This window comes from Pongo pygmaeus, chromosome 14 (genome assembly GCF_028885625.2).
Source record: "Pongo pygmaeus isolate AG05252 chromosome 14, NHGRI_mPonPyg2-v2.0_pri, whole genome shotgun sequence".
NCBI lineage: Eukaryota > Metazoa > Chordata > Mammalia > Primates > Hominidae > Pongo > Pongo pygmaeus.
Genome location: NC_072387.2, coordinates 35,918,600 through 35,946,293, shown reverse-complemented (window position 1 = coordinate 35,946,293; position 27,694 = coordinate 35,918,600). Strand labels below are relative to the sequence as shown.

At 43.6% G+C, this 27,694-nt stretch overlaps 2 protein-coding genes across 13 annotated transcripts; one reads left to right on the top strand and one right to left on the bottom strand.

The window, feature by feature from the left end:
• Nucleotides 1-15,113, top strand: MTIF3 (mitochondrial translational initiation factor 3). Of its 12 annotated transcripts, XM_063650725.1 has the most exons (7): nucleotides 478-544; nucleotides 690-756; nucleotides 5,477-5,545; nucleotides 8,832-9,138; nucleotides 10,302-10,762; nucleotides 13,478-13,635; nucleotides 14,866-15,113. In XM_063650725.1, the coding sequence occupies exons 4-7, from the start codon at nucleotides 9,041-9,043 to the stop codon at nucleotides 15,079-15,081; spliced, it is 933 nt and encodes a 310-aa protein (XP_063506795.1). In that variant the 5' UTR covers nucleotides 478-544; nucleotides 690-756; nucleotides 5,477-5,545; nucleotides 8,832-9,040; the 3' UTR covers nucleotides 15,082-15,113. The 12 variants fall into 12 exon arrangements, with proteins under 12 accessions (XP_063506791.1, XP_054302519.1, XP_063506794.1 ...); XM_063650721.1 differs by lacking the exons at nucleotides 478-544; nucleotides 690-756 and adding an exon at nucleotides 1-99; XM_063650724.1 differs by lacking the exons at nucleotides 478-544; nucleotides 690-756 and adding an exon at nucleotides 281-466.
• Nucleotides 15,068-26,950, bottom strand: GTF3A (general transcription factor IIIA). Its single transcript, XM_054446155.2, is given in 11 exon segments — nucleotides 15,068-15,323; nucleotides 15,561-15,620; nucleotides 15,719-15,948; nucleotides 16,533-16,613; nucleotides 17,944-18,017; nucleotides 20,132-20,220; nucleotides 20,725-20,821; nucleotides 23,503-23,603; nucleotides 25,765-26,031; nucleotides 26,033-26,247; nucleotides 26,890-26,950. Coding segments are annotated over 11 exon segments (1,440 nt in total). The 3' UTR covers nucleotides 15,068-15,158.
• Nucleotides 26,951-27,694: the final 744 nt, after the last annotated feature.

The window sequence follows — 27,694 nt, the reverse complement described above, 5'->3', positions numbered from 1 at the left end:
GGGATGAAGCCCCGCCCACTACGGAGAGCGAAGGGGACTCGCCGGGGAGCCGCTGTACTTGCGTCCGCTAGAGTATACCAATCCCTTGCCCCAGCACAGGTAATGCTAAATATGAGGCGTGCGGAGCCGTGCGCGGACCGGCACCGGGAGGGCGTGGTCTTAGGGGGCGCCCCTGTAGAGGAGGCACCTGGAAGGTCAGGGCCACCCCCTCCCGCCGGTGCCGAGGGCGGAGAGGCTCCGCAGGTCCTGCTGCGGAGTCGGGGGGTTCTGCCGGGCTGTAAAGCCATTTTCAGCGACGCCGCTGCACGAACTTCCCAGAGATGTTAGACCTAGAGTCGGCGCCGGCCCTACTGAGCTTTTCTAGTTCTGTCCCGCCCTGCGCGCCCACCTTTGTGCGCACGTACGCACGCAGTACGTCGCTACGTCCGGTCTCTAGCCCGGACGCTCCGCCGGTCGCCTTCTGCAGGTGGGCGTCGCCGCCGTCTAACCCGCAACCGGGTCGGGGGCTCCCGGAAGTGCTCTTGCGGATTACTGCCTGGCACAGGTGGGGCAGAGCGAGCCAGGCGAAGAGCGCCTGCGCAGGACATGCTGGACAAATGCATTGTTTTTGCTGCCTGCTGCTGCGGGAGGAGGCCTTATGGGGGAAGGTCGCGAAGTGACTGGGATTTTTTTTCTCATTTGTCATTTAGTGGGCTCCGTGGCTTAAGACTTGAACCAAGTAAACCAAGTTCTCTTACTGAGAAGTCTCAGTTTCAAGTACGTGTTGTGAAAGGCCTAAGTCTTAGAAAAGTAGAGGGTGGAGAGAAGAATCTGAAAATCGACTAGTATTTATTCTGCCAGGCACAACACAGTAACGAATAAGTCCATTTTGTTCCTGCTTCGTAGAGTTTACGGTCTAGTGATGGAGAGCAGTAGTACTAAGATCATCACAAAACTGTAATTGTAATGAATGTTTTAAAGGAAAGATAAACTGGACTGTAGAAGCATTCAGTGTTAAGCTCAGTAAATTGGGGGAGGGATGGGAGAACTGGCTTAGTTTGGGAGGTAATCAGAAGGATGCGCTAAGCATTGATCTGGCGTTTCCTAAACCAAGGACAAGAGTACTGTATTTCAAAAACCGAATGGCCAGTGTGGCCTAGGCATAAAGAAGAAACTGGAGAGGTGGGAAGGGCCTTTTGGCCTGGCGAAGGTGTAGATCTTTAATCTCGGGGCAGTTTTATTTAAGGTGAGGAGGGTCCTGGGTGTAGTGACCGCAGTGCAGTGGGAACTGGTTGCCAGGGCTCAAGCCGAGTTAGGAGACTGGCAGGAATCCAAGCGAGGTGGTCGATGTTTTAAACTGACGGTGGTGACAGTGGATACAGAGAGGACTGGATGGATTCGAATGGGGTTTAGGAAATGAAGTCGATGAGGCTTGGTGTTGGGTTGACTGGGAAAGTGGAGGCGTCAAAGGTTCTTGGAGGTGACGAGGTTGTGGATGGGTAGTGATTCCATCACTAGAGTTCTGGAAGAAGACTAACATAGACATAGGATTAACATAGGAGAATAAGTTAAATATATATATTTTTTTGAGAGTCTCACCCTGTTGCCTAGGCTGGATGCCTAGGCTGGAGTGCGGTGGCACGATCTCAGCTCATTGCAACCTCTGCTTCCCGGGTTCAAGTGATTCTCTTGCCTCAGCCTCCCAGGTAGCTGGGAATACAGGCTCACGCCACCAGGCCCGGCTAGTTTTTTTTGTATTTTTAGTAGAGATGGGGTTTCACCATGTCGGCCAGGCTGGTCTTGAACTTCTGACCTCAAGTGATCTGCCTTCCTCAGCCTCCCCAAAGTGCTGGGATTACAGGCGTGAGCCACCGCGCCGGGCCGTAAGTCCAATTTTTAATACAGAGTCTTTAGCTCTGGGTTTAAAAGCTTTTTAAAACATATGGTTATTACTTCAATTTAATAGCTAAAGAAATATGGTTAAATAGTTGGCCAAAGATATATGTTGGCTTTTTCCAGTGTTTTAAATGGGAGTTCTAGCACGTAAAAGCTCAGCCTCATTATGGAGAGTATACTTTGTGCTCCCTGCGGAAGAGCAAAACCAGAGCCAACGGAGGGTAGCATGAAGGCCCAGTAACGGTAGCGCAGGTCCTCTGGGATTAAGGCTGCACTGCTCAGGCCAGAATGGGGCAACTGGGACAGTTTGCAGGCAGAAGCAAGGACTTTATGAAACTTCTTTGGAAGGTATAAAAGAGTTCTTAGAGTCATGAGAATTGGCAAAATTAATTGCACAAATATTTAGTCCGCTAGAATCTGTGCAACTTTGATCCAATCTCCCAGGAAAGAACAGATAACAGTATGAGCTTGTGAATATCAGCTGTATGAGAAAAGCAGTGGAGTGAACAAATAATAGAAGTTATTTTCGTCTCTGCAGTCCACATGATTTCAAATGCATGCAAGCGATTTTTTTATAGGACAAGAATGCCCACCCACCCACCCCTCATATCTATTAAACCACATATTTAAATCATGTTCCAGGAAGTTTCCCTGCAAATATTTTATCAGTACTTCTGGTAGAATGCAAAGTAATGAATTATACAGGGAATACAGCTGTCCTTTGGAGCAGTAATAATTGTCTTTTTTTTAGTACAAGAATGTTCACAGCAGCTATTCATAAGAGCCAATAAATAAATAAATAAATAAATAAATAAATAAAGGGAACAGCCTAGGTGTTCATTAACAGAAAACTAGATTTAAAAACTGCGATATATTCATATACTTGGAGGACACTTCTTAGAAATAAAAAGGAACAAAGTAATGATCCATACAACGTGAATGAATCTCGAAACATGCTGAGATGTCTTACAACAAAGAGTAGATACTGTTTGGTTCCGTTTATATGAAGTCTTAGGACAGACTATGATGGGAAAAAATCAGAACAATAGTTGCCTCTTGGGGATGGAGATTGACTTGGAAATGGCAAGAGGGAACTTGCCATTTCCTATCGATAGGAATTTTGTCGATAGGAGTTTTGGTTACAAAGGTGTATGCTCTTGTCAAAACTCAGATAAAGTCTGAGTAATCATCGAATTAAAAATGGATATCTCATACTATAAAGTTATGCATTATAAGTAATTGACATTAAGATAATTGGCTTTTAGAATATTGTGGCTGTCTCGGAGAGTATAGTTGTGGGAGTGAGTGCAGCAAATGCAACAGGATTATCATAAGAACGTAAGCGTTTGTTTCTATTTTGAGTTAGTCTCCTGGCCTCTTCAGCCTAGTGTTGTTTACCTCACAGAGGCATCAGAGAGTTTCATCAGAGAACATGGCTTCCTATTTTTATTCAACTTTGAAAGGTTAGGGGCAGTCTCAGGCATCCTAGCTCAAACTGCCCTTGACCCCACTTATAGTGTTTTCTTACTCTTTTTCTTAAAGTTCATCTTTTTTTTTTGGCCTAACCCAGAGGTTCTGAACAGGATAGGGAAGAGGAAACATCTGTGTTTTGAAAAGCATCCCCAGGTGATGCCGACAGGCCCTGGTTTCTGAGAAACACCACCCCATTGTAGACCAGTTAACTTTTAACCATTCACTAGCAAAAAATTGTGCAAGTTCTGCCTCAAACTGAAACCATCACCATTTGTTTTATTCTTCTAAAATTTTTATTTCAGTAGCTTTTGGACTGCAAGTGGTTTTTCATTACATGGACGAATTATATAGTGGTGATTTCTGAGATTTTAGTGCACCATCACCCGAATCGTGTACATTGTACCTAATGTGTACTTTTTTTATGCCAGCCTCCTTCCCATCCGCCCCCATCACCATTTATGATGAGACTTTTAGACTTGAGTTTAAGGAAAACTAAATGAAGAAATAAAGGCACTACGCATTACAAAAAAATCAGAATTTTAAGTTTATAAAGTTCCTTATTTATGGGTCACTTAGATATAGGCTTGAAACGAATAAAGGGAATATTTTTTTAAATTATGTACAAAGCCAGAATGCCAATGTATTAAATTACAGTGAAATTTAGAACTTACACAGACTAGAATAGTTACATTGACATTACTAGTGAACCGTTCCTCCCTCTAGGCTATTGATTTGTTCTTTAAAAATGTATTAATTATTGAACACCCGTATAACCATAACCTAAATTCAGCAAATGCTGCCATAAGTGCATTGTTTATATTTTCTGCTGTGTGGTTTCAAAGCAAGTGATAGATGTCATGACACTATCCTAAATACTTCAGCATTTGTTTCTTAAGAATTCCATTTTCACACCTAAGAAAATTAACAAGCGGGTGCCGTGGCTCACTCCCGTAATCCCAATACTTCAGGAGGCCAAGGCAGGTGGATCATTTGAGGTCAGGAGATCGAGACCAGCCTGGCCAACATGGTAAAACCCCATCTCTACTAAAAATACAAAAATTAGCCAGGCGGTAGTGGTGCACACGTGTAATCCCGGCTACTTGGGAGGCTGAAGCAGGAGAATCACTTGAACCTGGGAGGCGGAGGTTGCAGTGAGCCAAGATTGCCCCACTGCACTCCAGTCTGGGTGACAGAGTGAGAACCTGTCTCAAAAAAAAAAAAAGAAAATTAACAATATATCTCTAATAGTATCTAATACCTAGTCCCTATTCAGATTTTCCTCTCATCCCCAACATTTCTTTTCAGCATAATTATGTCTCCTTGATTTTTTTTTTTTTTCTCTCAAGAATAGCTTCCCTCTTCCCTTTTCATTCCCAATGGCATTGGCTTTTTTAGACACTAACCAGGTGTCTTGTTCCATCTGGATTTGTCAGATTGTTTCCTTGTGGCATCTTCTGTTGTTTCTCTGAGTCTGGCCCTTGTATCCCCTGGAAACAGGAAGCTAGACCCTGCATCAGGTTCAGGTCAAACCTGTCTGGCAAAGCTGCTTAATAGAAGGTGCCATGCACTTTGGGTAGCTTCCCATCCGGAGATATGGCAAGGATGGCAGGTTGTCCCACTGTTGGAGATGCTGAGTCTGACGTTGGCTTAGGATGACAGACAGCTGTCTACCCTCAGCAGAGTGTGCTTTTCCCTCTCGGTCTGAAAGTAATCTGTGTGTGACCCTTTGGCATCAGCTCTCTTGCATCCATCCCTGCCTGAATCAGTAGTTTCATTGGGGTTGGAAAAATGGTGATTTTCTTTTTTTTTGAAACAGGGTCTTGCTCTGTTGTCCAGACTGGAGTGCAGTGGTATGATCAGAGCTCACTGCAGCCTCAACCTCCTGGGCCCAAGTGAACCTCCTTCCTCAGCCTCCCCAGTAGCTGGGAGTACAGTTGCGTGTCAACAAACCTGGCTAATTTATTTTTTGTAGAGACTGGGTCTTGCTATGCGTCCCGGGCTGGTCTCAAACTCCTGGCCTTAAGTGATCCTCTCGCCTTGGCCTCCCAAAGTGCTGGGATTACAGGTGTGAGACATCGTGCGTGGCATGATTTTCTAATTACTTTTACTTTTCTTTTGTGTTTATTAGCTGTCATTCTTCTCTACAGAAGAGCTTCTCCTCATCAACTGGGGATGATTACAGTTCTTCCTAAAAAAGGTAGGATAAATGCTCAGTTCTTTTTATTTAATTACCAATTTTCAAAGTAAAGAATCAAGATAATAGTCCCATGCAGTTGTGGCAAATTATCATTTTCATAGATTTTTGTATATTCAGTGTATTGAAATGAATGACAGTAATTATGCCTTACTGTTTAAATTACACCAAAATTGACCAGTGGGAGTCTCTTCATGCTACCAAACTGTGAATGACATGTAAACAAACAAAATCATAATACCATCATGGAAATCTGAAAGCTAAATATTTGATGAAATAAAGGAACGTTTTTTAATTGGGATAATGTTATTGTGAATACTAAAAAGATTAAGGAGTACCTCTTAGAGATACATACTATTTCCTGAAAAAGTAGGATTTACTTTGAAAGCATTCCTGGATGGTTAGGGGGAGATAGTTGAGGGGTAAAGATGAAACCCAGCTGCTGTTTATTATCCATTTCTTTCTGTACGAGGTTAAAAAGTTCCCTAATAAAAAGTTTTTAAATTATGAATTTATGTTGATAGCTGCAATTTAAATGTAATATTACAGGTTGTTTTAACTTTGTATTTATATTTTTATCTATAAGGGCCTGTTTGGAAGAAACATATATTTTCAATTTTGCTGATTTAAAGCCGGTATTGAGTTAGTATTAAAGCTTAATTGCAATGAATTGCATTGTTTGCTGTATACATTTAAAAAAATTGAAGTTTCTTAAAAATTTAAACTAGTGGCAAAGAACTTTAAAAGTTACATACTTCCAGTGTTTTTCTCTTTTTTTTCGTTTTGTTTGAGATGGAGTCTCACTCAGTCGCCCAGGCTAGAGTGCAGTGGCGCAATCTCGCTCACTGCTAGCTCTGCCTCCCGGGTTCACGCCATTCTCCTGCCTCAGCCTCCCGAGTAGCCGGGACTACAGGCGCCCACCACCACACCCAGCTAATTTTTTTTTATTTTTTAGTAGAGACAGGGTTTTGCCGTGTGAGCCAGGATGGTCTCGATCTCCTGACCTTGTGATCCACCCACCTCAGCCTCCCAAAGTGCTGGAATTACAGGCGTGAGCCACCACACCCGGCCTACTTCGTTTTTCTACTCTTTCCCTTTCCTTTGTTTCCTTCTTGGAAAGTGTTTTTAAAGCTTTTTTAAAAAACCTACATCATTTTTCTGAAATAGTCTTTATTTTGTAAATAAATAAAATTTATTTTCAAGTATAAAAATAATACTTATAAAATACTTATAAAAACTTGAGAAATACTGGCAATTAGGAAAAATAGGGGAAAGAATTGCTTTTGTCTTCAACATTTTTATAAATTTTTTTCATCTTTTCCTATATCTAGTTATTTTGTTTGCTTGTTTGAAAAAAATCAAATTTTGAAATTTTTTATATTTTAATATGTTGATAATTTATTAAACAAGGCACTTTAGCTTTTATTCATAACTACTAAGGGAAAAAGATAGCTAATATTGAGTTAGTATTAAAGCTTAATTGCAGTGAACTGTTTTGTCTACTGTATACATCAAGAATATTTGAATTTATATATATATCTATTTAGTAACATGATTTTACATGTGATAACTTCTACATCATTGTCGCTAATACAGACTTCGGAAAGAAACAACACTGATTTTAGACATAAGGTTTATAGAGTAGGCTTGTGAGCAGGAACTTAGAGTCCTCTAGCAGAATACCTAGTGACATTTGGGACTGGATGCTGATGCTAGTTTTCTGATGATAAGTGAAAAAAAAATCTTCTCTGATCTTTTCAGATTTTTCTTCTTTTTTTGGTTTGGGGGCTTCCTCCATTCACAAAAGATCTGACTTTTTATTAAACAGTATGTCAGTGATTTAAAATCACTTTGCTCCCACTTTAGAGCCTTTACAGCATCTACAGCTGGAGCCACCAAAAAAAACGGAAAAAAAAAAAAGAAAAACACTGGAAGTATATAACTTTTAAAGTTCTTTGCCACTAGTTTAAATTTTTAAGAAACTTCAATTGATTTAACCATAAATCAATGCATGTCATACACTGTGGATGGAGCATCTGGCCACAGATCCTCACCATTACTGACGGGCATCTGAAATGCCAGCTAGAAATGTGAAGGGTGTAGCTTGTAGGCATTCGTGACGCATCCGAAGGCATAGAGGTTAAATGCCAGCAGCCCCGCCATAGCTCCTTGGCTGTTTCCTTCGGCCCGTGCATTCATTCAGCATGTACTCGCTGAGCCAGGCTCTGGGCTGTAGTGCTGGGGAACATAGCAATGAACAAAATGGACAAAGTCCATGTTCTCATGAAGCTTTCATTCCAGTGAGGAAAGATTATGAACATATATGCAAATAAATACAGAATGTGTCCAGCAGTGATAAATGCAGTAAAGTTTTTAAAAGGCAAGGTAATGGGCTGGAGAGTGTTGGGGTGTGCTCTTTTATGGAGGGGTCAGGGAAGGGCTCGCTGAGTAGGTAGCATTTGAGCAGAGATGAGGTAAATGAACCATGAGGCTATCTGAGGGAAGAGTGTTGCAGGGAGAGCGAACTTCTGGGTGCCAGGACCCAGAGGAGGGATGTGTTCACTGTTCACAAGGAACAGCAAGGAGGCTAGAACAGAGTGAGCCGGAAGAAGCACGGTCGGCACACGCCAGTGGGCATGGTAGAGAGCTTAGCTTTTACTTGGAATGAGATACTAGCCAGGGGAGGGTTGTGGGCAGAGGAGGAACGTGATCCGACTTACGCATTTTTAAGGATTGCTCTGTGTGCCCTAGCAGTAATAAACTCTAGGGCTTGAGGTCAGAGGCAGGAAGAGCAGTCGGGAAGCTGCTACTGTGATGCAGTTTTACTGTGATGCAGTTGAGCGGCGCAGCGGTTTGGGAGTGGGATGATAGCAGTGGAGAAGGTGAGAAGTGGTTATACTGGTTGAACAGTAGGTTTTGCGGATGGGTTGCTGAGAGAAAATAAAGAGTCAAGGATAACGTTGGTACTTTTGGCCTGAGCAACCAGAAGAATGTGTTGCCATTACATGAGACAGGGAAGACTTGAGGGAGGAGCAAGTTTTGCGTGGAAGGCAAAGCATTGAACTTTGGACACGTTAATCCTCAATGACTATTACATATCTAAGTGGAGAGGTTGGGTAGGCGGTTAACTCTACAGGTGTGGAACTCAGAGAAGAGACTGGCACCAGAGCTATAAATTAGAGTGTTGGGTATTACCAAACTAGGTAAGGAGGGTGTTGAGAATATGCATGTCCATCACTTTCTGTTTAATTTACCATATTTTTTTGCATATCACTCTTGAACATGACAGGTGAGAGATTAGTGGGTTGTACAGCCCGGTGGGGTCAAAGCCAGGGACCAGAGGGAACTTCCAGTTTTAAACACCTCAGGAGATTCTGGGACCATTCTTTGAGAAGCACCCTGAAGACACCTTCTGTTTTCCTCTTTCATCTTTGACAAGTCACACCTCTCCAAGTTTGTGATTCTCTAATGATTCCTAGCATGCGCTAGATGAGATGAATGGGTCCTCTCAGCACTCTTTCAGCCTGTACTTCTAAGATTTACCAAATGCATGAATGGAAGGACAGAAAAGCAATTAAAAAATCAATGTGCCATTTGTAAGTGCTTCAAATTCAGTCTCATAACCATGAAGTAAAACCACTGTCACCATACATGCCTCTGTTAACATTTGGTAGTAATTAATACCTGCCTTACCTTGAGAATGATCTTTGTAGTTTATGAGGTCAGCACTTTGATTTATGTCACAGTGTTTTCTGACAGTCTCAGTTATTCTTGCAGTGGGCTGGCGTCCTTCCTGGAGAGGTCCCTTTCCCATAGTGTGTTCCTATCTGCTATATACCATCAGATGTACTGAAAAATTGTTAACAGTTAATTATATTAGAAGTTTATCAATTGGTGTTTATGAATCACCAAGCATTTTATGTACTGCATCCTCATAAATAAACCCCTAAGATGATATTCGCTTTTGGAGTTGGCACTAGAAGATGCATGAGAAATACACTTGACCCTAGAACAACACAGGTTTGAACTGCATGGGGTCCACATATATGTGGATTTTCCTCCGCCTCTGCCACCCCTGAGAGAAGACCAACCCCTCCTCTTGCTCCTCCTCCTAAGCCTACTTGATGTGAAGACAATGAGGATGAAGACCTTTATGGTGATCCACTTCCACTTAATGAATAGTAAATATATTTTCTCTTCTTTATGTGATTTTCTTAATGACACTTTTTTTCTCTAGCTTGCTGTATTGTAAGAATACAGTATATAATACATATGGCATACAAAATATGTGTTAATCAACTGCTTATGTTATTCAGTAAGGCTTTCAGTCAACAGTAAGCTATTAGTAAGTTTTTAAGGAGTCAAAGTTATACACAGATTTTCAACTGCACAGGGGGTCTGTTTTCCTAACTCCCAAGTTGTTCAGGGGTCAACTAAGTAGTCAAATGAGATCATGTGTACAGAAAAAAAAAAAAAAAGTGAAACCAAAATGCTATGTAAATCCGGTTTATTCTAATAGCCACTTGTCTTGGGGACAGTACCACCATGAGTTAGTCTGGCCAGAGTCACCTGCTAGTCCACTTTATCAGTGTAGACTTCCTGTGTGTGGATCTGAAAGTCTAGAGAACAGCATTTCCCTCACACTTAGACTTGCAGTTACAGCCTCCACAACCTCACACACACCCTGCCATGTACCACAATGTCAGACCAAGGGAATAAGTGATTGAATTTTAATGAACTCTTCTTACTACTTTCTTAGGATGGCTGCTCTTTTTCTAAAGAGGTTAACACTACAAACTGTAAAGTCTGAAAATAGTTGCATTAGATGTTTTGGTAAACACATCGTGCAAAAGACAGCACCAACACAGTTGTCCCCTATTGCTTCTGCCCCAAGACTCTCCTTCCTAATTCATGCAAAAGCCTTTAGTACCGCTGAAGACACCCAGAATGAAGGAAAAAAGAAAAAAAAGAATAAAACAGCTTTTAGTAACATTGGAAGAAAAATTAGTCAGCGAATTATTCACTTATTTGATGAGAAGGGCAATGATTTGGGAAACATGCATCGAGCAAATGTGATTAGACTTATGGATGAGCGACACCTGCGACTGGTTGAAAGGAACACCAGCACAGAACCTGCAGAGTACCAGCTCATGACAGGACTGCAGATCTTCCAGGAGCAGCAGAGGCTGAGGGAGATGGAGAAGGCGAGCCCCAAAACTGGTAGGTGTTTTGCTGTTGGCTCCCTGAATCCTTTAAGAGCTACAAATCTGCAGTTTAAATTCTAGCATTTGTCAAGGTGCCTGTGACAATAGGGAAATGAGAAACTAGAAAATTCACAATTGTACCACCATTCCCAGTGTCTGTCTTTCCTCCTTTATCCTGCACTTACTCCTGTTCCCTTTTTTTCACTGTTTTTCCATAATACCCTGCCCATTATCTCTTCCCTTTAAACCTGTGTAAAATGTGGGAGAAACCAGGCAAACAAACCAAAGTGAAGAGAACTCTTTCCCCTGTCCTGTGGCCTTCTCCCAATGCCACGGCAAGCTGAGTAGCTGATGGGTGAAACGGAGTGAGATTGGGAGGGGTACGTTCAAGTTCCCTGCCCTCTGCCCTCTGCCGGGCCACTCATTTAACCTCCCTCCTTTTGTTTTTCTTCCCCTTCTTCAACTCTAAAGTGGAGGTGTTTGGTTAATTATCTGAAAGCACCTTTTTATTTTTTTGAGACGAGTCTCTGCCTGCCGCCCAGGCTGGAGTGCAGTGGTGCGATGTGTGCTCACTGCAACCTCCGCCTCCCAGGCTCAAGTGATTCTCCTGCCTTAGCCTCCCCAGTGGCTGGGATTACAGGTGCCCGCCACCACGCCCGGCTAATTTTTGTATTTTTAATAGAGAGGGGGTTTCACCATGTTGGCCAGGCTGGTCTTGAACTCCTGGCCTCAAGTGATTCGGCCTCCCAAAGTGCTGGGATTACAGGCGTGAGCCACTGCGCCCAGCCTGGAAGCACCTTTTAAACTCTAAAGTGATTCACAGAGCATCTCCCATGCCAAAGCATTTTGTTACAATATCAGTAGCAACACTCTTAGATATACAACCAGTCACTTGATGAGGCACTTGTCATTTAAGCCTCACAGAAGTCATGAATTGGATATTAAGCAAAGATGTTTGTTTTTCATAGTTCCTAAAAAGTGTTAATCATTATGAAAGTTCAATGGATGGCGCACGGGGACAGGCATCAGATGACTGCTCCCAGCACTGCATCATGAGGTTGTGTGCCTTCAGAAAACCACATGTTATCTGCGGCTCAGTTTTGTAATGCCACATTTAACAAGGATGTTGACTGGAAAACAATATTCAGAAGAGACCAACCAGGGAGGATAATGACATCAAACTATGTCACTTAAGAAAAAAATAGTCATTGGGCGTGGTGGCTCATGTCTGTAATCCCAGCACTTTGGGAGGCCAAGGCAGGTGGATGGCTTGAGCTCAGGAATTCAATACCAGCCTGGGCAATATAGCAAAACCCCATCTCTACAAAAAATTTTAAAATTAGCAAGGTGTAGTGGTGCAAACCTGTGATCCCAGCTACTGGGGAGGCTGAGGTGGGAGGATCGCTTGAGCTTAGGAGGCAAAGGCTGCAGTGAAGAACCATGATCATGCCACTGCACTTCAGCCTGGGTGACAGAGCGAGACCCTGTGTTTAAAAAAAAAAAAAAAAAACGGTCTTGCTCTGTTGCCCAGGCTGGAGTGCAGTGGTGTGATTTCGGCTCACTGCAGCCTCCATCTCCTGGGATCCAGCAATCCTCCCACCTCCGCCTCCCATGCAGCTGGGACCACAGGTGCACACCACCATGCCTGGCTTTTTTTTTTTTTTTTTTTTTGTAGAGACGGGGTCTCGCTATGTTGCTCAGGTCTTGAACTCCTGAGCTCTAACGATCTGCGTGCTTCAGCCTCCCAAAGTGCTGGGATTATAGGCCTGAGCCAGCACACCTGGCCCCCAATCTTTATGATGAACCCTGGTGCATACTCTAGGGTCTATGAACCTAAATGGATCAAACTGCTCTCAGCAGCAGTGTATGCAGTTTCTCTACCTCCTCCCTCATTTGTCATTTTAATGGTGAGAAATTAATGTGTATTTCACTATCTTTTTTCTTCTGTGAATTGCGTGTTTATATTCCTTTATTATTCTACGTAGATGGTTTTTCTTCCTGATTTATAGGGTTCTCTGTTGTGTATGATGCAAAAAACCGTATCCCAGTTATATTTTTCCCTTTTTTTGCCTTTTTTTCCTTAATGAATTCCTTCCCCTATCCTGAGATCACAAACCATTCTGTCTTTTCTCCTGTTTGTTTTAAAGTTGTATTTTTCACCTGTGGAACATTAGTACATCTGGGGAGACCTAACTTTTTGTCAGCTATAAACTTCTCAATTGTCCCAACACCTTTATTGAGTAGCCGGTTCCTTCTCTATAATTTTCCAGTAGGCAGGATTTCTGGAGACAGAGGGCATGAACACAGGACATAGGGACCCTTAGCTGTCCAACAGTCTGGCTGACCCCTTAGTAGCAAGGAGAACATCTCAAAAGGAGTGGGTAGTGCACTCCCAGATGCCAACCCACAGCTGATAGATAAGGATATTAAGGGCACCATGAAGCCGAACTTGATCCTTTAAACGACTATCTTTTGGTGTTCTTTCAACAAACGATGGTTAACAATAAATGGAAGCATTTCAGATTTAAGTACCCTTCCAGGGCGGGTAAAAAATTGGTACCTTTATGTGTATCTCCCCCATTTGAAAAGACATTTACTGGTCTGTGAAACTGAAACCCAGACGAGAAGATTGTCAGGTGGCAACCTAGGATTTTATGATGGGCATGTTGGGAAGTTCAGGGTTCACAGTGGACTAGTCAGTAGTCCTTGCACCCTATCTTTTTCAAACCAGGACCAACCGTAAGAAAGGAGCTGATTTTGTCTTCAAATATTGGACAACATGATTTGGACACAAAGACTAAACAGATTCAGCAGTGGATTAAGAAAAAACACCTAGTCCAGATTACTATAAAGAAAGGAAAAAATGTAGACGTGTCAGAAAATGAAATGGTAAGTAAAGAAGGTACAAGCCACTGCTTGTGCTTTTGGTCTTCTGATCTAAAAATACAATTGTAGGCCAGGCGCGGTGGCTCACGCCTGTAATCCCAGCAGTTTGGGAGGCCAAGGTGGGTGGATCACAAGATCAGGAGATTGAGACCAACCTGGCTAACATGGTGAAACCCCGTCTCTACTAAAAATACAAAAAATTAGCCGGGCCTGGTGGCGGGCGCCTGTAGTCCCAGCTACTGGGGAAGCTGAGGCAGGAGAATGGCATGAACCCGGGAGGCAGAGCTTGCAGTGAGCCGAGATCGCGCCATTGCACTCCAGCCTGGGTGACAGAGCAAGACTCCGTCTCAAAAAAAAAAAAAAAAAAAAAAAGAAATTGTAGAAAACCTGAAATATAAAGACAAAGTGACTGGTAATTCTTCCACCCAGTGATGTTAACAGCTTTCTGGTTTGCTTTTCAAAACTAAGCATACTGTAGATATAGTTTCCATTACAGCGTATGTTGCCATATGAAAATTGTTTTATTCTTTAAAAGCAATATACTATTTTATAAATTGTAGAATAACCCTTAAACAGGAAAATTAGAGACTTTATAGATTGATCTTTTGTTTCTTCTTTGTACTTATGAGGGGCATTACTTACGTAGACTGTCTTCTAGAAAGTGTGTAATTTCCAATCCCATAAGTTTATGGAATACCTATTTTGCTTTTTTTTTTTTTAAAGTTAGATAACTTTATCATCCACTAAGGGTATCCTTAGGAATCCAGCTCCACAGTAGAGTCGCTTAAGCATAGGTCGCAACCCAGCTGATTCAGAATTTCTTGAGCCCAGGTATCCATTTGTTTTAGTCACTGAGAGAGACTCTGTTAGGGGCAGTAGACAGTGCTGAGAACTGCTCGGCTGACACCTTGGGGATGAGGAGGTATTTTACCAATGCCCAAACCCAGTGCTTTCTGTTTGGGGGAGAGGGTAATCTGAGCCAAACATAGCCTCTTAGTGCCATGACAAAGTGGAGATTTAAAATTAGGAAGCATTCAGCATGTCAGTTTAGTTACATGGTGTTACTGTACAGATTTCAGTCAACTTAACCAGATACGTATGAACTGATTAGCTAATCACTTAACCGACAGCAGCAATTCAAGGGTGCCGGTTTTTGTGAATGTTCAAGCAGAACACTAGAAAGCACCAAAGCCTCTGATTTTAAATTAATCTTTGGCTGTTTCCCTTTTTTAGGAGGAGATATTTCATCAAATACTCCAGACTATGCCTGGAATAGCTACATTCTCATCTAAGCCACAGGCTGTTCGAGGAAAAGCTTTAATGTGTGTTCTTCGTGCTTTGAGCAAAAATGAAGAGAAGGCATATAGAGAAACTCAAGAGACCCAGGAAAGAGACACTTTGAACAAAGACCATGGAAATGATAAGGAATCAAATGTTCTGCATCAGTAATTTTAATAAAGAAAAGTATGCTCTGAGAGAAAGCTCGCTCTTTGGTCTGCAGTCCTTTAAACAAAGCAGTGCAGTTCTTAGCAGAGGGTAAGTACTGCAACTGTCGAGAGCATCTTGTCTTCCACACAGTTGGGTGACTCTCCGTTTTGACACAAAGATAAGCCTTGCCCTTGTTTCCTTTTGGGAGGGATATATCCACTGAGACGAGAGGCCAAACTCCGTTTTTCACGAGATTTTTTGACCTTTGGGAATAAGGAAGACACACGATTAGAATTCAAAATCAAAATTGTCTGAGTTAATTTTACAATAGTCATATGTACCACCAGATATAGTGTACAACATTGCTTTATGAGGAAGTAAAGTCTTCAACAGTAGTGCAGACTCAAACAGTAAAGCAGCTGAAAAGAATTCCAAACAGACTCCTGGCTTTAAGCAATTTCCACTTGAAAACTAAGCTTGCCTAAGTAGTTTCAACTTACTTGGAGCTTCATTTTCTTCTTGTCAGGATCATGTACAACAGCATGCCTAGTGAGACTTTGCTACAATGAAAGAGAAAGTTATTAATGAAATATTAATATGAAAACCATGTTGTGAAAGCATAGACTATAGGACCATGAGTATGAGGGTGAGCGCTTACTTTCATTGCAAATGTTTTGCCACAGCCAGCATGTTCACACACAAAAGGGCGGCTTTCCTCATGGAAGGAGAGGATATGGCTTTGGAGATTAAACACAGTTGTGTAGGTTCTTCCACAGCCTTCTCTTGGACAGCGACATACATCCCTTTCTGGGGCATGAGTTTTCATGTGTTGCTTAAGGTAATCTTTGCGTTTAAATGTTTTCCGGCATACTTCACATAGTATTTCCTCTGGTGGGACAGAGACAAATTTCACCAATTTCCCCAGGTATTACCATTTAGAAAAAATTAATACCTAATATATAAGTAACATTCAGTGCCTGAAACCTGATCACTATATACAAATCAGAAATTCCCAAGGAAACAACCCCAGTTTTTATCACCTAGGAAGTTTGTCTCAATTCTCTGAAGTTCTTAAATGCCACACAGTCACTGTTCACTTGCCAAGAGGCAGGGCTCTCAGGAAGGTGACTGTGGGGAGGTACAGAAAATGAAGCAGACCAAACAGTGTCCTTCCTTGTCCCCCAGTATGTAGGGTACTGTTTCCCAGGCAGTCCCACAGAACAGCAGTGCCTCCCAAAATTCTTCACTACAGACCTGCCACCGCCTTCAGCATGCTAATTGTGCATGGTGGGGTGGCTCAGAGACCTGGCACAGCTCTGCTCACCTTTCCAACATCATACGCAGCACTTCACAAAATATCATAGAGAAACCCTTTTACTTTAAAGCACACAGCATTTCACTCTTGAAAAGCACTAAATCAGTTCTGTGGAGACAAACATTTACACCATGCCTGCCATTCATGCCTGCCTTACCTTTATGGGTTTCTCTCACATGTTTCAGAAGTTCCGTCCATGTTTTTGCCACAAAGGAACATCCTTTTTGACATACATAGCCTATTAAAAAAATTGGTGCATTGTCTGTCATGAATACTCAGTGTAAACACTAACCATAACTAGAAAGGAAACAGGTGCCTATACAATTTTCCATTCCCCGCCTAATAGTATTCAACTCAGCCTCTTGAGGTGGGAATAAAAACTAAAAAAAGATTGACGTTATAGTAAAACTGAACAGTGGCACAGCAAGGTGCCTCCCTTTAAGGATTTTACCTTCCTGTGAAGCAAACTTCAGAGTTCCCATCTTCTCAGCGTGATCATGGAATGGGCAAACTTCACAGGAAGGATGCCTAAGGATGCTTTTCCCTCTCTAAGCGTTCTCAGGAAGTTGGGTGGGCTGTGTATGGACTCCCAACTGCTTTAACCTCCTATCTCCATGTCTCATTTCCCTTCCCCTGCCTGCTCTATCCTCGCCTCTATTTTCCTCAGCAAACATACTCTGCGGTCAGTCCCTTGTCCATGGCACACCACCAACTTTTCAGTAGTGTTACCATGCCCAACTCTGGCTTCCTCTAGTCTGGCCATCTTGTAAGTGTCATACTGCACAAAAAAAGTAGGGTACATTATATTTTAACTTCATCACAAAAAAAAAAAAAAAAGTTTTTTGTTTTTTTTTTTAAAAGAGTACAGCTGAGGAAGAAAATAAACTGGAAGGACCCAGAGAAAAACACTGAATAACAATGGATATGTGCAAAGCACTAAAATGGGATTAATAAGTATACAACAGCAGGGCTGAGTTCCACCCAACTAGAAACTAAAAACGATGAGGCTGCCTCTCACTGTTAGCTACTAACCTCTTAAAAAAAAAAAAAATCATAAATTCTAGGACCTGGGAAATTGAAATACAGATTAGCAAAAATCCCTCAAGGAAACAGATCATAGATTCAAATAGTTAATATAATCAAGTCTTTTTGTTTTTTTTGAGAAATGTAACATCTGATGGCTCTCAAAATGTCACACTATTATCCAAGCCTTGTGAATGGCCAACAAGGAAAAGAATGGCACAGGCAGTAAATATTAATAGAAGAGGTTAAAAATGACAGAAGCATCAAAGCCATGGTTGGAGCATCAGCACATTTGTCAGTATAATGTGTAACCAGGCGCTTGTTGTGAACAAACAACACATTACATGTGAACAGCAATGATACGCTAGTGGAAAAACAGACATACACAGTGCCTCTTTGGACAAGAGTGTAAGACCCAAATAAGCAGGATGGTGTCCCCTGCCCACAGGGTTCCCATCTTTTCAGCGTGATCACAGAACAGATTCAAAGGCGCCCAGGATTTGGCATCCCCCTCAGAGGAGCACACCCAGGCTATCCGTACACACCCTCGTGGGCCTTGGCATGTCGTTTCAGCTTGCTGGGTGATGCAAAGTGTTTCCCACATCCTTCCTGGGTACACCTGCATTGGCAACACATGAGGTATTAGCCAATCCATTTTCACAGAGAACTCCGCTCAAGGTCAATGGCACTTTGTCCTGTTTCTCCCACCAAAGTTTTGCCTCTTCCCATAACTAAACCCATGTTAAAATGTAGACCTCATCACAGGTGAGATTCAAGTTACTTGACCAGCTTTAGGGCAAAACAAACTGTTGGAGAAAAAAGTCACGTTACTTTTTTTGACCCATTTAAACAGTTTTCATCTTTATACCTCTGGAAATATACTCTGCTTTCATGGCTACAAAAAGATACATCAAGAGGTTATCTGACTTGGCTTAGGTAAACCCCTAAGCCATTCTGAATCACTTGTGTCTAGCTTTCCTAATGATGCTGCACAGGGGGTGTGCAAGACAGCACAGCAGTAGATGCATCTGCCTCTGGTGAGCAATAAAAAGCACAGGCCCCCTCTGTGCTAAAGCCATCAGCAGCAAAGCAGCAGCAGCAGACCCACAAGCAAGGACAGGCAGGGTCACTGCAGCAACTCCAAGGCACAGGGCAGCCTGTGCAAGCCAAGGGAAAGTGCCGGACGGCCAGAGCCATGCAGAGAGCCGCTGGCCCTTTTGCAGGTCTACCCAACTTGTCCAGCCACCCTCACGTTCCTCAAAAAACCCTAACTGCAGATAAACCCAACTACTTGTTTTGTTCTACAGGAAAAGCATAATGAGTGTCTCCATAATGACATTTCATATAGTTGCACAGGCTCTATTTGAATAGTTAAGTAATTTCTCAGCCTTTAAGCTTAACCACAACTAGAATAATCTCAAAAATTATTTTGAAACACATTAAATATTTTCTTTTAGAGCAAAGTAAACCTTTAAAATGCTCCCAATATATAAATGTGCATATGCAGCACATATTAACAGAAAAATGTTGATTAGGAAGCTTTCAGAAGATTTGTCCCACCGTTGCTTTAAATTTCAATGGCTTTTGGGGTTACAAGTGTTTTTTCATTACATGGATGAATCCTATAGTGGTGCTGAGATTTTAGCGCACCATCACTCAAGCAGCATACACTGTACCCAATATGTAGTCTTTCATCCCTCACCCCCCTCCCCAAACTCCCCACCCCAAGTCCCCAAAGTGCATTAAATCACTGTGTCTTTTTGTCCTCATAGTTTAGTGCCCACTTAGTGAAAACTATGGTATTTGGTTTTCCACTCCTGAGTTACTTCACTGAGAATAATGGCCTCCAGCTCCATCCACGCTGCTGCAAAAGACATCATTTCGTTTCCTTTTATGGCTGTGTAGTATTCCATGGTGTATATACATCACGTCTTCTTTATCTACTCATTGGTCGATGGGCACTTAAACTGGCTCCATGTATTTGCAATTGTGAACTGTGCTGCTACAAATGTGTGTGCATGTGTCTTTTTCATATAGTGACTTCTTTTCCTTTGACGAGACTTCAGATTATACTACGAGGCTACAGTTACCAAAACAGGGTGGTACTGGTTTAAAAATAGGCACTTAGACCAATGGAACAAAATAGAAATAAAGCCAAATACTTACAGCCAACTGATCTTCAACAAAGCATATAAAAACATAAACTGGGGAAAGGACTCCCTATTCAATAAATGGTGCTGGAAAAACTGGATCCCTATCTCTCACCTTATACAAAAATCAACTCAAATTAAGTTTATGACCTGAAACTAGAAATTCAAAAAGAAAACATTGGAAAAACTTCTGGACATCAGCCTAGGCAAAGAATTCTTACTAAGACCCTGAAAGCAAATGCAACAAAAATAGAAATAAATAAATGGGACCTAATTAAACTAAAAAGCTTCTGCACAGCAAAAGAAATAATCAGCAGAGTAAACAGACAACCCACAGAGGGGGAGAAAATACTGGCACATTATGCATCCAATAAAGAATGTATATCCAGAATCTACACGGAACTCACATCAGCAAGAAAAAAACAAATAATCCATCAAAAAGTGGGCAAAGGATATGAACAGACATTTCTCAAAAGATACACAAATGGCCAAAAAACATGAAACAATGCTCAACACCACCCTTGCATTTCCAATCTTATTCACACCTAGAATCCAGGCATTTTCAGCCACATGAAGTACCTACTTGAATAGAGGTTCATTGGTATGCTGGCACTGATGGATTTTCAGCTGCTGATGTTTCTTAAAGGTCTTCTTACAATCTTCAAAACCGCACTGTTAAATTGTAAATTGTAAAGGCTCATTAGTCTTATGGAAAGTCAAAACAAAATCAACAGTTCATAACAGAATCCTCAAGATAAAACAGTTTTGGAGATTATATAAAATTTCTGCTTTCACCCATTTTGTTACTGTAAAATTCTGCTTTATCTCAAAAAGGTTTGAAGAATCATATAACATTTGAAAAAGCAAAACTGTTTCAGTTGGAATAGTCTCCCAATATACTTTAATTTGCACAATGTTTGCTTCCAAAATAAAACCTTTATCATTATGATGGCATTAAGTAAATTCAGACATTTGACAGACAAAATTTGGTTGACGAAAACTTTATTTTTCACTTTTATTTTTTAGAAACAGGGTCTCTGTTACCCCAAAATTTTTTGTTTTGTTTTCTGTTTTTGTTTTTTTTTCAGAGACAGCATTTCACTGTTTCCCAGTCAGAAACACAGGCAGTGAGTGTAAAAATACTCAAAAAATTTAAGCATATAAAATCATACTTACTATATATTGTTTTTGTTGATTTTCATGTTTGCGTTCAAAATGTTTCTTCAAGTTTGATTTTGTGTTGAATTTTTGATCACAGCCATTAGCTGCACAACTGTAAGAAGTTGTATAAACCAAAATATTAATAAGCCAAGGGAAAAGAAGTTTTAAGACACATATATCTTCCTACTTTATAAAAGCTAATTATTCCAAAGAATAGTAATACTATAAAATAGTCTTAGCAAATTCCAGAGTGTTAAGCCATACCACATAGACCTCTAAACCTGATGACTATCATGTAACAAAATGCTTTCTCATATTAGGCTTCTGAAATTGTACACACTACATCAGTCATCTTTTATACACACTGGGCAGATAGGAAGGTGAAATACACTAGTCCCAAAAGCCTACACTAGGCCTAAATCATGCTTAAGATAAATTATTCTCAGCTTAGAATCTGACAACCTTAATGCTGCTTGAGATGTCATTATAAACTGGATTTCCAGAAAGGCCTCAATAAAACTTGTCTTGGCTTATCATTAGAGGTAAAACAGATACTTAGAGCAGAACCATAACCATTATGTTCCCTGGCTTATCAAGCCATTCTAGTTCCCCTTATCTTGGCATCTTGGCTTTGAATGATCTAAATCCTCTGTGAAGCCTTTTCGTTTTTTTTTTTTTTTTTTTCCCAAAAGAAAATTTGTGCCTCTTGTGATGAGCCTTCGTAAGCTTGAGGGATGAAGCAAGACTTCCTTTCCCAGCCTCAATCTTAGCCGTCACTCACTGATAACCCTGAGGCAGGCACTGTCCCATTCCTAGGGCCAAGCAGAGACAAACAAGCCAGCAGTGACCATGGGAGGCACAGCGCAGAGGCCCACAAATGGGAGGGGCGCTGTGGCAGAGACCCTAGAAGCCCCCATAACTGCAGGGACAGAATGCTGAGTGTTAGCTGGGCAGGTGGCCGACCGCGCACTCTCCAGCCTCCCCTGCAATTAGGGCGGCTCATGGCTGAGTCCAGCCCATCCTGCTCAACCCCCACAAAGTCTGTAAATAAGGGGGCATGCCTCTTACACCCTTTCCTCCTTCCTGCCAGTGGCATGCTTATGCGACAGCTGGGCCCCAACAGGCATCACGGTGAGGTTAAAGCCCAAGATGAGGATGGCAGAGACCAGTTAGAAGGGGCTCCAGAGCTCCTGCCTCTGTATTTCTGTATTTCAGTCACAAGACAAAGAGCCCATCTTGTTTAAGCGTCTCTTGTGCTGGGTTTCCTGCCATTCTTCACTCTAAACCTGACACAGGCATCTAACCCAACCGAGTGTGGGGCAGGAGGAAGGCCAGGAAGAGTCCTGACAAGACCCAAGTGGGCGTGAGAGACCCCGGCACACTTGGAGAGGGGGCTGGTTAGTTAGCACAGCTGGACCACAACTTCATGCCTGCAAGTCAAGCAAATGGGGCAAGATAAGCAGAAAAGGGCCAAATCACGCAGGTCATTGTAGGACACACTTGGAACCTGGATTTCACATGTAGGCCGTGCTTGAAAGCACTGCACAACTTTAAGGGAAGCACATGGGAGGGCACTGGGGGAGAGGGCTGGCCTGCAGACTGTCATTCCAGCCAGAGGAAGAGACCAAGATAAGACAGTGGCTGCTGGATCTGATGGGTCAGTTACAGGACCTGGCAACCCACCTGTTGCAAGGGATGGGAGAAAGAATGGAGAGTCCAGGGGGCTGCCTTATCTTTGCTATGGGTCACTGGACAGACAGCGAGGCCACCTCTCCAGACAAGAACATGAGAGAAGATCAAACAGAAAAGTGAGCTCAGTTTGACTGTGACAAATTTGGGCCACGTGGAATTTTTTATTTATTTTATTTTTTTAATAGAGATGGACCTGACCATCTTGCCCAGCCTGAACTCCTGGCCTCAAAGCAATCCTCCCACCTCAGCCTCTCAAAGTGCTGGGATTACAGGCATGAGCCACCACACCCAGCCTACCACATGGAATTTAAGAAGACACAGAGATAGCCAAGTAGCACTGTCCAGTGAGCAGTGGGAAATGGGGATCTGTAGCTAAAGAGGGGCAGGGTCTGGGTTAGATCGTGAGCTGGAAGAGTCACTGTCCAGTAGTTCCTGGTTGCATGGCATTTCCTACCATCCCCACCCCCTACTTGGCCAGGATCCTCCACTGCTCCCAAAACAGATGACATTTTTAGTTTTGTTATGTAACTTTTAAGACTTCTTTACAAATAGGAACAAATACAAATATAGTTGCTTCCTGCCTACCCAACACCCACTACTCACCCCTCCCCCCACCTCCTAGCTTTTTTACACACATAAAAGTAGCCTAAAGAGGACTCTTCTGCACCTTGGTTTTTCAATTAAAGTGCCCTGGTGATTTTCTCATGGCTTTGCAGAGAGCATCTGCATTCATTTTCCTGGCTGTAGGGTATCCCATTGTGTTGATATACTTCAGCTTGTCCCCACCCATGAGCATTTTATTTTAGCTCAGCCTGCTGGGTAGCTAGGATTACAGGCACAAACCACCACCCCTGACTAATTTTTGTATTTTTGTACATACGGGGTTTCACCATGTTGCCCAGGTTTGTCTCAAACTCCTGGGTTCAAGTGATCTGCCCGTCTCCGCCTCCGCCTCCCAAAGTGCTGGGATTCCAGGCATGAGCCACCGCGCCCTGCCAGGCTTCACGTTCCTGATCTCGTGAGTTAACAATCAATCTTCTTACTGGGTCTATATGCCCAACACAACCCACTTCAAAAGCCTAAAAACAGGTCTCTACTTACACAAACGGCTTTTCTCCGGTGTGAGTCAGAATGTGGCGGTTCAGATGGTAGTCCCTGATGAAGGCCTTGCCACACCCTTCATAGTCACAAACAAATGGTCTCTAGCAGGAAAAACGAAAAAGCATGTCACTCCTGCACTAGTTAGTAACTCTGGTATTATTTAAAAGCTTAAACTGCCTAGTGTTAAGGCCACAGGCTTCCTATGAAGAGGTGGTTTATACTCAGTAAGAGCCGTGCACCCGCTGCAAGACAGTGTTCCTGCACAAAGTTACACAACATAAACACCACAACTTCTCACAAAGTCACTACACAGATTTTTGTTCCATGAACAGCATTTAAAATAAGCAGGCATAGCATTTTTAACCTGCTCCCAACCCGGCAGCAGGCTTTCACAGCAACCCCCTCTTGAAGACGCCCTGGCTGTTAGCATGGTTTGTCTGCATGGATCCTCACCACCGCATGATTTAACATGTAAAAAAGCAAGCCTAGGGCAGAGGAACGAGGGAGGCCTGTCTCATCGCAGACAAGCCCAGGGTCTGTGCTAAGATAATGCCAAGCACAGCTATAGGAAAGTGTGTCACACCTGAAAAAGCTCACAGGTGCCAGGGTGAAGCAAAGAAAACAGCTCAACACCCTAAATGCAACCACCTTTTGTGACCCAGGAGTTGGGAGGGGGTGACTCATTTTGAACATATAGTAAAAGCCAAACACACACCCCAAATAACCAGTTTGGTGCATCGAACTATGAAAAGCATACTACCAAGGCGTCCAGGAGGGAGGCACCGAGGCCTCCATGAGAGTACTAGGAGCAAAACAAGCAAACAGGAACACAGTGAGCTATATACCACCAGGCGCGGAGCCACAGAACCTTGCACAGCGGCAGGCGTGGAGTAGGCTCAATAAACATTTGTCAAATTAATCTGCATGAGAGATTTGGGACAACAAAGATGACTCCAAGTTTTTTAACCTGTATTAAGGAAACTGGTAGCGCCAGTATCCAAAATACAGCACACCGGTCTAAAAGGAAAGGCAAGCTCTTACATGGATCTACTGGTAATACAGAGCCCAGAATTTAGAGGCTAGAACAGGCAAGAGGAAGGGCAGAGGGGCAAAGCATAAAGGATGTTATGAGTGATGCCAGTGGCTATGTAAGACTGCAAGAGGGAGCTGGGCGGGGTGGAACATGCAGAGGGCAGAAGAGGATCCAATGAAAAGGGCAGACGAGGAAGAGGAAAAGAACCAGAGAAGGTCTCAAGGAAGAAGCGGTCGGCCTTCCAGTGCTAGAGAGGGTAAGGAATGGGGCCCTGGAGGACACCTGGAGAAGGTGGCCCATAAATTAGAGGAGGTGCAAGGGGCAAAGGTATGGACTGCAGCCCAGTGGTTTAAGAAATTAAGGGCTTTAAGATGAGGCAGTGTGAAGCCTAGCTCTGCCAAAAACTGGGAAGCTGGGCAGATTCCTTGACCTCCATGACCCTCGTTTTCCTCACTTGCGTGTGACATGGGCTGCCACGTCATATCATGGTATCTGACATTCTCCCGCCCTCAAAATAAAATCCAAACTCCTAATGGGCCTACTTCTAAACAGACCTCATATGGTGATCTCCGCACCTAAACACACCCACCTGCCTCCCACCCCGAGGGCCACAGGCTCCCTTTGTGTTCTCTCCGCCCAACTCAAATGTCTGCATGGCTAGATCCTTCCTTCTTATACGGCTCACACAGAGAGGCCTTTCCTGACCACAACACTGCATGTCATTCCCACCTATCCTGTGGTCGGCTCGACCCAGCAACAAAGGTCCATGGCAGCAGAAACCCTGGGTTTGCCTGTTTTGCTCACTGCTCTCTCCAGTGTGGAGTTACGAAGAAATGAGCACATGCTGCTTTCACGACCCCCGGTACATGTAACCCATTTTCTGTACCAGCTCCAGGGGCCAGTGTTTGGCAGGTGTCTAGTAGTGGTGGGCCCCCTCAAACCTCGCACTTATTTGCAGATTACAGGAGGCACTTGGCTGGCCGAGACTCACGATCAAAGAAGGGGAAATGATTGCTTAGTAAATCCCGAGCCCCTGCCATGGATATCAAGGTCGCAGAACGAAGGTCCTAGAACTTCCTGTCTACTTCCTCAGCTCCTTCCCTAAGTCCTGGATGTCAAAGCTGAACGCGCCGCACAGCTGGGCCTGCAGGCCTGGCCACTACTGCAGTGGCTACCCGGGGGCCACGCGCCATCCCTACGCCCAGGGTTGGCAGCCTCGCTCCCCTCACCTCCCCCGTGTGCTTGCACAGGTGCGCGTCAAGCTTCCAGGCTTTGCTGTAATTGGCGTTGCAGTCAGGGAAGGAGCAGATGAACCTCCTGGGAAGCGCGGGGCGCGGCGGGGTCGGAGCTGAGCTCTCGCCGGCTGCAATGAACGCGTCGGCGATGGTCAGGGACGACACCGACTCGGCGACCATAGCCGGCGGATCCAGGGCGCCAGCGCCTCCAAGCCCAAGGCCAGGCGCGCTGCCACGTGCCGAGACACGTGCGGAGAACCGGCGCGCCCAGCCCACGGCTCCCGGCGGAACCTTCGCGCGACGCCGGCACACTTCCGGGAGAGCTCGCGGTCACCAGGCACCGCCCCGCGTCGGCGCCGCTGCTGCGTATGCTCCAGAAGATCGCGCATGCGCCAGGAGGCCCCGCCGCGGCTCGCGGCCGCGCCCTGCCAGCCGTGGATGAGAGGCGGGGGTTTTTGCGTCTTCGGCGAAAGGCTGCTGCGTTTCACAGGCAACTCAAATGCCGAGGCACTGCTTAAATGGGACTTGTTTCTCGTCCTCCAGTACACTCTGGAAAGCACTAGCCTTACATAATTTAAGTTAGCCTGTTGCCACATTACTAGTGTGTCCTGTGTGGTTTCGTTTCTTCTGCTGCAAGCCCCAGTTCAGAGGTTCCTAAGCTCAGATTCACGTGGAGAGCTTTACAAAATTCCGAAGCCTAGAGGATACTTGGACCAATTAAATCACAATTTCTGGGGGTAGGAAACAGGCATCAGTATTTTTGGAAACTTCCTAGGTGATTTCAATGCGCAGAAATATCCTGGCACAGTAGTGCGCACCTGTAGTCCCAGCTACGCGGGCAAATCGCTTGAGCCCAGAGTGAGACCCCGAGCTCTAAAAGACTAAATACAGATGTCTCCCCATCCTACCCTTCCCCACCCCTGCAAACTGACCAGATGGTTGGAAAAAAAAAAAGGAAAAGTTTGGGAACACTGCCCTAGAGCCTTGAAGACCTACTTGAAACAAATCTCCAGGTGATTCAGTGCATGTTAAAACCTGAGAAGCACTTTTGAGAGGCCTGAATGAATATGAGTATCTTAGTTTATGAGGACCACATGCCTAAAAAATGTCCTTGGATACAGATAACTGGCAGGATGACTTGTGGGATGTTCGCCATATCCATATTTTTCACATCCTGCATTATTCCGAATCATTAAACCCTTGTCGGAATCTGATGAACAGGTCCCTGCACAGCAGTGCAGTTCTGGAAACAAGCCAGGGCTTAACATCAGTGCTTATGAACTGAGTATTCCAGTTCATAAGCACTCCTTTGCCTCAGTCTCCTCATCTTGAAAGTGGGAGAGTTGATAACGCCTGTCTCGTCCTCCGTCTCAAGATAGCGGGGCTGTGAGAGAATGTCTATGCCTTGGGTCCACCTGTTGCTTTCTTCGTTTGCCACTCTAGCCCTTGTCCGTGAATGGCAGAATTCTACACACATCCCTCCCACAACTCCGGAATTCTCAAATGGTTTCCCTTGCGCCAGTTCTGGTTTTCTCCTCCCCATGCCTCATGCCCAGGGCCAGGGTGCGCGGTAAATCTCTGGGATTCTCATTTCTTTTGGCTTTTCTTGGCCACTGACCCCATGCGGCATAGCCATACTCATGGCTTCCCCATGCCTTCCTGACTTGTCCTGTCTCCTTGGACAATCGTTCTTCCACCTTTTTTGGTTGGTGTGCTTAGCCCTGTGCGCTGATGTATTTATAGCAGGCGAGCGCTGGCTTTCAGCCTCAATCCCCTGACATTGAATTCCAACTCTAAATTTACTAACTAGGATTTTGGATAAGGGTTCTTTAAGTTTCTTTTCTTATCTTTAAACTGAGACTGTTAATACCCACCAGTAAGGGCCATTTTTAAAATTAAATGAAATTCTATTAACCAATAGTTG

Coding starts and splice junctions, on each gene's coding strand:
- MTIF3 (XM_063650721.1), top strand. CDS start 9,041: ATGGGTCCTCTCAGCACTCTTTCAGCCTGTACTTCTAAGATTTACCAA. Junction 10,763..13,477: donor GAAGGCGAGCCCCAAAACTG/GTAGGTGTTTTG, acceptor TTTTCAAACCAG/GACCAACCGTAAGAAAGGAG. Junction 13,636..14,865: donor ACGTGTCAGAAAATGAAATG/GTAAGTAAAGAA, acceptor TCCCTTTTTTAG/GAGGAGATATTTCATCAAAT.